The sequence below is a fragment of the Blastomyces gilchristii genome (genome assembly GCF_000003855.2).
Source record: "Blastomyces gilchristii SLH14081 genomic scaffold supercont1.33, whole genome shotgun sequence".
NCBI lineage: Eukaryota > Fungi > Ascomycota > Eurotiomycetes > Onygenales > Ajellomycetaceae > Blastomyces > Blastomyces gilchristii.
This window is the reverse complement of record NW_003101650.1, coordinates 237,645-249,349: the sequence shown is the minus strand read 5'-3', so window position 1 is coordinate 249,349 and position 11,705 is coordinate 237,645. Positions and strand designations below refer to the sequence as shown.

Genomic DNA, 11,705 nt, shown 5'->3' with positions numbered 1-11,705 from the left:
ATAGTTCAGCCGACCTGCGTATCTACGGCTGTGTCCAATAATCTACAGGCAAACACTTTATGTATAGCTCACAGAACAACCAATCTACATCGATGGTCCCTATGAACCATATATATTGAGTATTCGCATAAGACCACATGTTACCAGAGTGAGCCGCATTATGTGGCCGGGTGTGACGTCCAATTCATTGGGATGTCACCCACCACCGTCCTCATGACGGAGAACGGCGTGTCCAATCCGGATCCACTAGATGGAGGCAAGCTAGCAATAGTTCTTTGAATCTCATATACCGAGCTGACAGTGATTTTTGTAGCCGACTACGATCCAATAGACCACCTTAATGCCATCTTCTCTCACCCCTCCGCCCTCGCATCAGTATACAAAACATCCGAAGCGCTCCAAACGTACCAAGATGAGCTCGACAGTGATATCGCTTCGCTCGTCGAACGACAAGCTGCTTCTAATGCAGAAAGCGTGCAGCGAGTACAAACAGCAAAAACAGACATGACTGAACTATTTAAGAAGATTGATGACGTCCGCGAGCGGGCTTTAAAGACAGAACAAGCCATCACAGAGATGACAGCGGAGATTAAACAACTGGATAATGCGAAGAAGAACTTAACTCTGTCGATGACGGCATTGAAGAGACTGCAAATGCTCACTATTGCGTACGAGCAATTGAAAGCGCTGAGCAAATCAAGGCAATATCGCGACTGTGCGCAGCTACTGGCTGCTGTGATCCAGCTTATGGCCCACTTCAAGTCGTATAGATCCATTGATCAGATTGCTACACTGAGCCGTAATGTGGCTGATATTCAGCGAGAGCTACTCGAGCAAGTGTGTGAAGATTTCGAGATTATATTTGCAAAGGGGGAGATCCCGCAAAGGAAGGGCGTATTGACCGAAGGCTGTTTGGTTATGGAAGTCTTCGGGGATATGGCCAAATCAAGGTTAATAACCTGGTACTGCAACACGCAACTGAGAGAATATCGCCAGGTGTTTCGAGGGAACGAGGAAGCAGGGTCGTTAGATAATATCTCGAGAAGGTATTCTTGGTTCAGAAGAATGTTAAAAACGTACGATGAAGAGCATGCGTCAATATTTCCTCCTTCCTGGAAAGTCGGCGAAATCCTAGCAAATGTGTTCTGTGAAGGGACGCGGGAAGATTTTAAAGGGATCCTATCCCGATCAGTTCGAAGTGGGCAAACGTTGGACGTTAACCTTCTCCTTTCTTGCCTGCAAACGACCCTCGATTTTGAACAGTCCCTTGACAGGCGATTCACCTCGCAATCTCGTGCGTCTTCCGACACATTTACATCGAGTGAATCTCCTGTATTTGGCCAGTCGATATCTGAAGCTTTTGAACCGTACCTTAGCGTATGGATCGAAGCTCAGGACAAACAGCTATCTGCGCTGATACCGAAATATCGACAACAACCAATAAAACCTCCAGATGAGGAGTTTACGTCACGCCTAGTTATTCCTTCTTCTACCGAACTCTTCACATTTTATCGACAATCCCTCGCACAGTGTGCGAAATTATCCACCGGTGCTAGTTTATCAGAGCTGTCGAAGCTATTTGCAAAATATTTGGATCAATATGCCCAGCAAGTGCTCTTGTATTTCGTCACTGAACGCGCAAGTGGACAGACTCCTTCCAAAACTCCCTCTTTAGAAGACCTGATACTTGTCTTAAACACAGCCGATTACTGCTACTCCACATGCAACCAGCTCGAAGATAAAATTAAAGGACGGATCGACGAGCGCTTTAAGCAAAGTGTCGACCTACAGAGCCAAGCCGATGCTTTTATGGGCATTGCCAGTTCAGCTGTACGCGGACTGGTGCGAAAAGTCGAAGTTGGATTGGAACCATCGTGGAAAGAGATGCGAAATACAGCCTGGAACAAGTTAGAAACCGTCAGCGACCAGAGCTCCTTTGTTGCAGTATTGTTAAGCAGTGCCAAGTCACAATCTGAGGAAATCCTAAAAATGCTGCATAAGCAGCAGTATGCGCGAGCATTTGCTGATAATTTCGTGGAGCACCTTTCAAGCACCTACATGGCTAATATCTTCCAGTGCAAGCCCGTATCAGAGACTGGTGCTGAGCAAGTAAGAGCGGCTCCTCCTTAATCAAATCAGACAATCGAACTTTCCCGCAGCTAACAAATCTCACAGATGCTCCTTGACGCTTACACAATAAAAAGCGGAATCGCCAATCTTCTCTCGCCCCCACCAGCCGGATTCACCAAGCGACTCAACACATCCTTCCAAAAAGTCGACCCTCTCCTCAAGACTCTCCAAGTCCGAGCCACCCCGCCGGAAGCCCTGGTACAGGCTTATCTCATTCACATCGCTGACCGAAGCGACACAAACTTCAGGAGAATCCTCGAAGTCAAAGGAATCCGAAATAAACAGGAACAAAACCAACTCGTGGAACTGTTTCAAATCCACAAATCGTCCGACCGCCACGCATCCAACCTACAACAAAACAATCCGCTCTTCACACAGTTTCAGCCCCCGGCGCCGTCGTCCACCGCCCCCTCCTCCTCTGTATCCCAAGGCCTGGGTTTGAGCAACCTAGGTGGAGCTGGCGGCACCTCACTAGCAACAGGCGCTCTTCCAGGCCGATTCGATGCTTCAAGCCTCGGCTCTGCTCTCATATCCGCAGCCAGAGATGGTGTAGATAGGCTGGGGACTCCTCTTGTGGGTGGCTCTGCCGTTGGCGGCTCCGGTATTCCCACAGCGACCTCCCCACCAGGGACGGGGACTCCGGTGGTCGGTTTAGGGGCAAGCTTAGGGCATCGAGGGGACGGTATAGAAGGTACCGGACTGGGGTCAACGAACCTGAATGAGAATCTCAAAAATATTGGAAAGTTCTTTCGGAGGGATTTGGGTGGACTAGGTGGACGGTTTGGGAAGAGTGGGGATGAAGGTGGGGGAAAGTAGACTTGGAAATGGGGACAGTAGATGAACACATTTTGGGATATGTTGTTTATGTTGTTTACTCCAAGCAATGTGGGGGATAGGGGAATCGATTGGTTGTACTGTACGTAGCGGGAGGATAGGGAGACGGATATTGCCGCGCTTGTATTTATATGCCAGTGATATAACCTGATGCAAATTTGACTATTGATATATTGTTGTTCATGTTCCTAGCATCGTCCCGTGCCCGATTGTGATGACCCCTCCGCATTTACCGCTTTCTTCCTGAATACGTTCCCTCGCATTATACTGGAAACGGATACCAGAACGCCACAGATATAAATAACTTGCTATATGAAACGATGAGATTCGGACCCTCCAGTTACAGTAAGTCACATATGTAGGGAACAAAGGTATGTATGTGGCAGCAATTTGGGCTGTATTCATTTCGTAATAGATGATCCTCCAAACTCAGTTGGAAATAAGGGTTGGCTTGACATTGAATTCACATAAGACGAGTCACAAGAATGACTAGAAAAGCAACAATAAAAATGCGTGCAGAAGGTGGGAAACCCATTTTATGGATTATATTATACGAATTCTTATCCCTTTCCTGACATAGGTTAACGGCCAGGCGGAGATCAAGAAATTGGCCTTCGACTACGTGCTTCGTTTGCTCGGCGGGGAAGCAGAATTCTACGAAAGATCGGGCCAGAGTCAGCCAGGGAGGGCGGAAAAATTCTATACCTTGAGCGTGTAGAATGGCAACCTGGTCTGAATTAGCTTCTAGACTTTAAAAAAATATGAAGAATGCGAAGGAACAATGCGTTAAAGAAGTGAGGCGTCATTAAAAAATTAGAGTGTTGTTGTTGCTATTTAGTTGATCTTCATGGAAGAATTGGGGTTAAAAAGATTTAATCATTCGCCAGGAGCGGGAGAGTATTGCATTTATCACTAGGAAAATGTGTGCGGGGTCTGAGAAAATGGGAAAATGGGATATTTGGATACACTTACCACTTGTTTTTGGGATTGGTGAGTATGGCATGTTTGTTTGGCGTGAAACATTGGTGCGTCGCGTAAATATAATTTATGAACGAAATCACATGTCAATTTGCAAGTCGCATTGACAGGTGAGCTTGGATCAAAAATATGCATAATTTTCGCATTTAGCTCTAATGTGCAAGGAAATAACGGCTATAGATATACTACATTCGTTTGCTTCAATGTTCTGTAATTCGACCAATGCACTTTTGCATTTAACCGAAAAGGTCACCAAATCCTATAGCCAACAGTCAGTATACATGTGGAAAATTGAAAATACGGACAAGAAATTTTTTCCGTGATAGGGCTATTTTCATACCTTCTTCTTCGTCGCTTTCCTCTTCCTCAGACTCTGCCTTGGCTTCCTCCTTGGCCTCTTCCCCTTTTCCAGCTTCGGCAACTGGGGCAGCGACAGCATAGGCCTCAGGATTGGCAATGCGATCCTTGAGCTCTTCGATCTCGCTCCAGCCGTATTCGGTCTCGACCGCAATCGCAAGCAGGTTCTTGTAGGAGTTGACAACTGAGTGCATGACGGATGGCAGGGTGGGGAAGTTGGTAGCCAGAGAGATGGTGGTGATGGTGCGGATGGCAGACTGGAGGGTGGCCAACAGCTGCTCCTCGCCAACGTCCAAAACCTCCGGGCTGAAGGTCTGGCCCTCATCGTAGATCTGGACAACAGACATACCGTAGGTGAACGGAGAGATGTTCAACATGTTGAGGAGGGTGGCCTCGGAAGCACCAACTTTCGAGCCAGCCTCAACAAGCTTTAGATCGGCGGTGATTTCAATGGTACCACGAGCAATCTTGGTAGGGACACCGAGAGCCTGGAAGAAAGAGGTTTTTCCGGGTTCCATGCCAGTGTTGCCAGCAGGGACATAGACATCCAAGGGAGCGATGGCACCGGCACGAGCAGGGGCAGCAATTCTGTTAGAAAGAACCTTCTCTCTGACTTCTTTCAAGTCAGCGTTGGTGAAGATGAAGCCAACATTGCCCTTGACGTGAGGCAAGAGACGTTCATATTCTGGGTTATCCGCGACAAAGCCCTTGATGGCACGGCGAACCTAATTGGAGATCAATTGTTAGCAATCCGCTTCCGGGAGGGAGTATCGCTTCTTGATTGGCATACCATGGTGTTCTTTCCCATGAGAACGACGGCCTCGCCTCTCAGGCTGAGGCGGATTTCGTGCATCTGCTGCGAGCTGACATTGTCGACGGTGACGATGAGGACCGAGCGGTACTCATCGAGCAGCGTCTTCAGCTTCTCGAAGTAAGCAGATTTGTTAGCGGACCTGCCCCCCATGTCTTCTTATTGGGATGAAGATAGGATGTTTAAGGGCGAGGTAAATATCGTGGGAGGGAATTGGAGGTGTTGATATAGAGGTTGGTGATGGTTAATCTTTTTCCGAAAGATTGTGATCGGGATTTTTGTTCTTGTGGATTTCGGCTAACTAGGGCCAAGCCTCGGTCACGTGGATTTCACTCCATCCATCGCCCAACCCGCCAGAAACAAGCCGTGGATAGTAGATCCCTTCCATTGGAAGATGAATTGAACTACGCTTAATTGTTCTTATATACGCAGTAGACTATACTCCGTACCCCTTTCCTCAGTTGCAAAATTCTTAGCTAGCATAGATCTGATTCATCTGCGGATTATTACCACATCCTGTTCATTTGGCGAGCTTTCAACAGGCCCTAGAACTCGCCAAGACCGGACTTCATTAGCGCATCATCCGCGAGACAGACAAGAAAAAAAATTACACAGCGGAACAACGATCCTTAGAACATACGTTCGCATTCGTAGTTCAATTATCAGACCATGCCTTTCCAGCACCCCTTCCAGTGCATACAATGCCTGGGAAATCGGGCGCGGGAAGCTCCAAATTTCCTCGTGGGCGCTGCTGGACCAAGGCTCTATGTGCTAGATGGCCACACAGGTAAGTCGCTCTCTGTCTGGCCGTCGAATAAAGAGATGGCGGCGACCAAGGTCCCTCATGCAACCAATGCAGACTCGCATAGTCAGGGCAATGCTGAAAGTAGTGAGCCTCGTGAGAAAAGGCGGAAACTTTCACCAACAACCCAACAGGAAGCTGCCAGCGTTGAAGGAACCACGGCATACGAGGGTAAAGCAAACGGGCCAGATAAATCGCAAGAGTCGAAACTGGCCTGGTCGACGATCCCAATTGTGACAGCCTCAAAATCCGGGAACCACGTCGTTGTAGTTACTGCAGAAGATAAATGCATCCGGGTCTTTGAGGTGAACACGAGCGGAGTGCTCTCTCAGTTGAGCGAACGGTAAGTATTACTTGATAAACCTCGGAACATGAAAAGATACTCGTCAACTGTACTAACAAAAGCATAGATGTATGCCCAAACGACCATGCGCAGTTGTACTGTCCAGCGACGAATCTACCATTATATGTGGAGATAAATTCGGAGACGTCTACTCTCTCCCACTCTTCCCAAGAGAAGACTATAAACCACCTCCCAAGAAAAGCGCGCAGCTCTCACACCCAGCTCAGCCATCTGCTTCTGTACTCACAGTTCATACGAAGCGCAATCTGCAAGCGCTCGAGCAGCAGCTGAAACTCGGCGCGAAGATTTCAACTGAGAAAGCCAGCCCTACATTCGAACTCAAACTACTGCTAGGACATGTGTCCATGCTCACTGACGTCGCATACGTGGACTTAGGCGTCGATTCCGAATCCGCTGTTTGCCGACCTTTTATAATAACTGCAGACCGAGATGAGCATATTCGGGTCTCCCGAGGGCCCCCTCAATCCCATATAATTCAGACCTACTGTTTAGGTCATACGGCATTTGTGAGTAGATTATGTGTCCTGCCATGGAGCGCGTCGACTTTAGTATCCGGTGGGGGGGATGATTATATTCTGGCGTGGCGTTGGGCAGAAGGAAAACTTCTGCAAAAGATTCCGATTCCACTAGACGGCATTGTTAAGGAATCGAACGAAGAGTCTGCTACCGCAGCGGAACCGTCCGCACCAGGAATTGCGATAAATGGAATATATACGGTCTCCTTTACAGACAATTCTTCCTTGAGCGAGAAGGCACCCGGTGCAATTCTCGTAACTTTAGAAGGGTAGGTAATACAGACCGGATATTTGGATGTGTATGTATGAACGTCGATAAGCTAACGTTTTTTCGCGCCAGGATCCCAAAACTCTTTCCATTCAGGTTTAATCCTGATGGTAACATTACCGCGCAAAAACCCGTCCATCTTTCAGGGAATGCATTTGGGGTCGTGTCACCTGATAACAAGGGCAACATTATCGTATCGGTCGACAATGTACACAAGCCTGGATCCACAACGGACCAGCGAAAATCGCCAGATACAGAGCAACAACTTCTTCAGGTGTTTTCAGTAACGTGGGAACGAGAAGAGTTTAAGTGGACAGAGGTTGACAGCAAGATGGCCATGGCGGTCAGCAATCGTGGTACTTTTGCTGTAGCTAGTTCTGAAGATGAAAAGGAGGCAAAAAAGCATGCGCAGGCCCTCACATCTACGTTATATAGTGTCGGGAATCTGAGGAAGTGGGGGAAAGGGGACGATGAATGAATTCCCCAAAGCGTTCATTGAATCTACTACCCGATTTTATAGTCCTGTATGCAAGTTATGAAATCTGCGCATAGAGAAAATTTTATAAACAATTGAAACAGGAACCTGATACTCTTAATTAATCAACTTCTGGGTATATATTATTTCCATTGTTTCAAAAATAACAAAATAAAAAGATATGACTGGATAAGAGGGGGGGAATATTGCATGTGGAAAATAAATGCCTGCTCTCGAACTCTTTATCTAAATCTTCCCGTTCCAGGCTCCGTAGTAGTCGGAACTATTTCGTCACAACTTATTTTCTCTCGTCTCTCCTCCATTCGCAACACCAACTCACTCCCCCCCCAAAATGTCGTCGCATCAATTCGAACCCCTTCAAAATGATCTTCTTCTCAGAGCTGCTCGAGGTACATGCTCATTAAGATCCCGTCAGTTAATATAGTGGCTAATTGATGTTGTGATTTCTAGGCGAGAAGATAGAACGCCCTCCAATATGGATTATGCGACAAGGTTCGCCAATTTTACCCCACCTCTCCCCCTCCAATCCCTTCAACTCCCGGCCTTTGCACCTATTCAAAGAGAAAAGAGAGAGAAACGATGAAACCCGATGGTGTAGGACGGAAAAATGAAATAATCATAAAAAAAATTCCTAGCCAGATAGGACCAATTACTAACTTAACACACCGCTTCCCACAGCTGGCCGCTACCTCCCCGAATACCATCAGGTAAAGGCCAAAAATGACTTCTTCGAATGCTGTCGCTCCCCCGAAATCGCCTCCACTCTCACTTTACAGCCCATCGAGCGCTATTCAGGGCTCATTGATGCCGCCATCATCTTCTCCGACATCCTCGTCATCCCACAGGCCATGGGAATGACCGTCGAAATGATCGACAAGAAAGGGCCCAGCTTCCCGGAACCACTAAAATCCCCCGACGACCCGCAGTACCGCCAGGTGCTAGACAAGAAAGTCGACGTCGCAAAAGAACTCGACTACGTCTACAAAGCCATCACACTCACACGACACAAGCTGAAGGGCCGCGTACCGCTGATCGGCTTCTGCGGCTCACCCTGGACCCTGCTCTGCTATATGGTCGAAGGGGGCGGGAGCAAAATGTTCATCCAGTCCAAGACGTGGGTGTATCGATATCCCGAGGCGACGAAGGCGCTGCTGCAGAAGATTGCAGAGATCTGCGTCGAATACCTTGCCCTGCAGGTCGCGGCGGGTGCGCAACTCGTGCAGGTCTTCGACTCGTGGGCTGGCGAGCTGTCGCCGTCGTCGTTTGCGGAATTCTCGCTGCCATATCTGCGCTATATCTCTGCGAATTTGCCGAAGAGACTGGCGGGGATGGGCCAGGAGGTCGTGCCCATGACGGTCTTCGCGAAGGGGGCGTGGTATGCGCTGGATGCGCTGTGTGACTCTGGGTATAATGTTGTGGGCCTGGATTGGTTGCATGATCCGGCGGAAGCTATGAAAATTGCCCGAGGCAGGGTTACGTTGCAGGGCAATGCGGATCCGGGCTGCTTGTATGGCACCCGTGAGTCGATTACTGCGATTGTGGAAAATATGGTGCAGGGCTTCTGGGGTGAGAAGCGTGGATGGATTGCAAATTTGGGTCATGGTACGTAAATCATATTACCCTATGGATTTAGTTGGTTTGGAAAGGGAAATGAAGATGTATGGATACTAATACCCAGGAACTATAGGAATTACTCCTCTTGTTGACCCAGAGGACTTGAAATTCTACTTCCGGGAAATTCACCGCCTAACATCCGCATGAATGAGAGAATAAAAGGGCCAATGGAAGGTTACAAAAAGTTAGATAGAAAAGATCAAGGGGGGAAGCTTCGAGCTTGTTTACGGTCATGATATGTACACAAACATCAGCTAGAAAAAATCAACATACAGAACGCATTGACATATGTTTATGGTGATCCAATCCAATCCAAAAGTCCGCGCCTATATTTAAAATCTAAACCCCCTTTCTTCTTTCTACCTCTGCGTTTATCCAGTCCAACGTTATAGTCTCACAGCCCAAGATCATCCTTCCTAATAAACAAAACCCGATCAGCACAATCCAATAGACTACACCAAGAAGCAAAAATAAAAAACAAAATAGCCGTCTTCCCAGTCCACTCACCAAATGTCAGGCCTCTCCTGAATAAACTTCTGCACCATCTCTATACACTCCTTATTATCAAGCACAACAACTTCCACCCCTCTATTAATCAGGTACTGCTCGCCGCCCATGAACGTGGTGTTCTCACCCACCACAACCCGCTTCAACTTGTATAGCACGCAGGCACCGGTGCACATGTCGCACGGGGACATGGTGGTGTACATTGTTGCGCCAACGTAGGTGGAGGCCGGTAGCCGGCCGGAGTTTTCGAGTGCGGCGATCTCACCCTATTAAGGCGGGAATTTTGGTTTTAGTTAACTTATATATTGTAATTCAGTATGGAGAGTCATTTTGGGTATAATTTTGAAATATCCCCCTGTTTGTTATACTCCCCGTATATAGAATTATCTAAAGAATGAACGAATTTCGAAACAATAGAATAAACCAACAAGAGGGAAAAAAAAAGGGGAACAGACATGTAAAGTAGCGCTCCCTTTCTGCACGCGCATGTTGTGGCCGCGGCCCAGGATCTTGCCGTCCCTGGCGACTAGACAGGCGCCGATGGGGATGCCGCCTACTGCAGCGCTCTTCTTGGCCTCTTCCAGAGCTGCGATGAAGCCAGGATCCTGTGCTGACATGGTGTCTTTTTTAATACTTTTTTCTCTTTACCTGACGGTTTTAACAGGAGAGTCTATACATATGAGAATGTATTCGTTGGGAATCGTGGCAGCTGCTCTAATATAATATGGTAAGGGGAAATTGAGAATAATAATAAACAATTTTTAACAATAATGTTGTACTTTGCGGGTATATATGGTTCTATCAATTGAGTTGGATACAGGTATATATAAACATTTCTTTCCCTAGAATTGTGAATTGTTCCCATATTCCATCGGAGGGAGCCGCACCCAGCCGGAGCTTCCCCGCCACAGCTAGTTTCTTATTGATAAAGCTTCATAACCGCTCGTTCAACTGTGCAGCCCGGGAATGTTGGTGGTCTCGATAGACCGCCGTGATTTTTTTTCCATAGTTTTATTTTGTGTAAAAATACGTATTTAATAGAATTCTATGATGAAATATTATCTAATGATATTGAATTTGAATTCTTCATGTCTAAAGGTTCTATACGGAGGTTTTTTTCAAAAGTTTTGTGTGAAAGGTGTAAAGCTTGCTTGATTGAAGATTACTAGCTAAATAATAGAAATCAGAAAATACTGTGGCATGTTGGAGCTACTACACAAGCCCTAACCCACGTGACCCACACACATATATTTAGCTTCCACTAGCTGCTAGTTAGTTAGAAGATAACAACAACAACCAACCACGTTCAACCTCTCTCACATGGCATGGCATAGTGTGACAGCTGATTAAAATTGATTTATAACTGTGTCATGCTTACTCACTCTCTGTAGTGAGTGCACCACAGTGTACAGAAAATCACACTATATAGAAAATATTTTCAATATCTTCATTCTTCATCTTCAAATAATTATTATTAATTATAATTATGTCTAAATCTTCTAATTACACAGAGAAGCAGTTGTAAAGAGCTGTTAATACATATAAAAGTAATTTAAAATTTAAAATTATATCTCTGTTATAAGAATTCAAAGTCTTATATATACTATCTTATATAAGAGAATTAATAGAAAGAAATCAAGAACTATGAGAATTTCACTGAATTAAGTATTAAATGACAGTCAGAAAGAGATAATTAAAATATGAATTTATTAGTTAAATATTAATTTTTACTTATTTATTATTAAGTATATTAAAGCTGCTGTGAACTGTATATTAAGACAGTATTATATAGATTCAGAGACTGTATCTCTCATAGTAAGTAAGATATAAATATATTAATTTATTAAATATCTGTCAGATTATAAATGAGTTAAGCAAAAACTTATGAATTTAAAATAAATATTTTATAAGAATATAAGCTTCATTATTAACTGATTTAATTAATATAAAGCTGTTTTCAATTAATATCAATTTTTTTACTGTGATATCTACAACTTTAATAAGATTGAATTTCAAGAAAAAGAAGAAT

The 11,705-nt window shown here is 45.6% G+C and overlaps 5 protein-coding genes across 5 annotated transcripts; 3 read left to right on the top strand and 2 right to left on the bottom strand.

Moving 5' to 3' along the window:
* Nucleotides 1–27: 27 nt before the first annotated feature.
* On the top strand, nucleotides 28–3,346 carry BDBG_09016 (GARP complex subunit Vps53). Its single transcript, XM_031723836.1, has 3 exons — nucleotides 28–256; nucleotides 314–2,109; nucleotides 2,176–3,346. The coding sequence occupies exons 1-3, from the start codon at nucleotides 193–195 to the stop codon at nucleotides 2,944–2,946; spliced, it is 2,631 nt and encodes an 876-aa protein (XP_031581175.1). The 5' UTR covers nucleotides 28–192; the 3' UTR covers nucleotides 2,947–3,346.
* An 832-nt stretch (nucleotides 3,347–4,178) lies between these two features.
* BDBG_09015 (60S acidic ribosomal protein P0) lies at nucleotides 4,179–5,263 on the bottom strand (the record flags this gene model as incomplete). Its single annotated transcript, XM_031723835.1, has 3 exons — nucleotides 4,179–4,201; nucleotides 4,283–5,024; nucleotides 5,090–5,263. The coding sequence occupies 3 exons, from the start codon at nucleotides 5,261–5,263 to the stop codon at nucleotides 4,179–4,181; spliced, it is 939 nt and encodes a 312-aa protein (XP_031581174.1).
* A 155-nt stretch (nucleotides 5,264–5,418) lies between these two features.
* Nucleotides 5,419–7,723, top strand: BDBG_09014 (tRNA methyltransferase). Its single transcript, XM_031723834.1, has 3 exons — nucleotides 5,419–6,255; nucleotides 6,323–7,060; nucleotides 7,132–7,723. The coding sequence occupies exons 1-3, from the start codon at nucleotides 5,780–5,782 to the stop codon at nucleotides 7,535–7,537; spliced, it is 1,620 nt and encodes a 539-aa protein (XP_031581173.1). The 5' UTR covers nucleotides 5,419–5,779; the 3' UTR covers nucleotides 7,538–7,723.
* An 80-nt stretch (nucleotides 7,724–7,803) lies between these two features.
* On the top strand, nucleotides 7,804–10,157 carry BDBG_09013 (uroporphyrinogen decarboxylase). The gene is made up of 4 exons (XM_002620556.2): nucleotides 7,804–7,944; nucleotides 8,006–8,047; nucleotides 8,234–9,157; nucleotides 9,243–10,157. The coding sequence occupies exons 1-4, from the start codon at nucleotides 7,887–7,889 to the stop codon at nucleotides 9,314–9,316; spliced, it is 1,098 nt and encodes a 365-aa protein (XP_002620602.1). The 5' UTR covers nucleotides 7,804–7,886; the 3' UTR covers nucleotides 9,317–10,157.
* On the bottom strand, nucleotides 9,193–10,764 carry BDBG_09012 (cytosine deaminase). The gene is made up of 3 exons (XM_002620555.2): nucleotides 10,132–10,764; nucleotides 9,677–9,942; nucleotides 9,193–9,585 (listed from the first exon to the last, which is right to left on the bottom strand). Exons 1-3 carry the CDS (start codon nucleotides 10,291–10,293, stop codon nucleotides 9,564–9,566), a joined length of 450 nt encoding a protein of 149 aa, XP_002620601.2. The 5' UTR covers nucleotides 10,294–10,764; the 3' UTR covers nucleotides 9,193–9,563.
* Nucleotides 10,765–11,705: the final 941 nt, after the last annotated feature.

What these genes read in the sequence shown, in the direction of transcription:
- BDBG_09012 (XM_002620555.2), bottom strand. Translation starts at nt 10,293, where the DNA reads ATGTCAGCACAGGATCCTGGCTTCATCGCAGCTCTGGAAGAGGCCAAG. An exon ending in AAGGGAGCGCTACTTTACAT is followed by an intron (nt 9,943 to 10,131) that starts GTCTGTTCCCCT and finishes CCGCCTTAATAG; the next exon opens with GGTGAGATCGCCGCACTCGA. An exon ending in CAGGAGAGGCCTGACATTTG is followed by an intron (nt 9,586 to 9,676) that starts GTGAGTGGACTG and finishes TTTGTTTATTAG; the next exon opens with GAAGGATGATCTTGGGCTGT.
- BDBG_09016 (XM_031723836.1), top strand. Translation starts at nt 193, where the DNA reads ATGTCACCCACCACCGTCCTCATGACGGAGAACGGCGTGTCCAATCCG. An exon ending in TCCGGATCCACTAGATGGAG is followed by an intron (nt 257 to 313) that starts GCAAGCTAGCAA and finishes TGATTTTTGTAG; the next exon opens with CCGACTACGATCCAATAGAC. An exon ending in CAGAGACTGGTGCTGAGCAA is followed by an intron (nt 2,110 to 2,175) that starts GTAAGAGCGGCT and finishes CAAATCTCACAG; the next exon opens with ATGCTCCTTGACGCTTACAC.
- BDBG_09014 (XM_031723834.1), top strand. Translation starts at nt 5,780, where the DNA reads ATGCCTTTCCAGCACCCCTTCCAGTGCATACAATGCCTGGGAAATCGG. An exon ending in CTCTCTCAGTTGAGCGAACG is followed by an intron (nt 6,256 to 6,322) that starts GTAAGTATTACT and finishes ACAAAAGCATAG; the next exon opens with ATGTATGCCCAAACGACCAT. An exon ending in ATTCTCGTAACTTTAGAAGG is followed by an intron (nt 7,061 to 7,131) that starts GTAGGTAATACA and finishes TTTTCGCGCCAG; the next exon opens with GATCCCAAAACTCTTTCCAT.
- BDBG_09013 (XM_002620556.2), top strand. Translation starts at nt 7,887, where the DNA reads ATGTCGTCGCATCAATTCGAACCCCTTCAAAATGATCTTCTTCTCAGA. An exon ending in TCTTCTCAGAGCTGCTCGAG is followed by an intron (nt 7,945 to 8,005) that starts GTACATGCTCAT and finishes TGTGATTTCTAG; the next exon opens with GCGAGAAGATAGAACGCCCT. An exon ending in AATATGGATTATGCGACAAG is followed by an intron (nt 8,048 to 8,233) that starts GTTCGCCAATTT and finishes CGCTTCCCACAG; the next exon opens with CTGGCCGCTACCTCCCCGAA.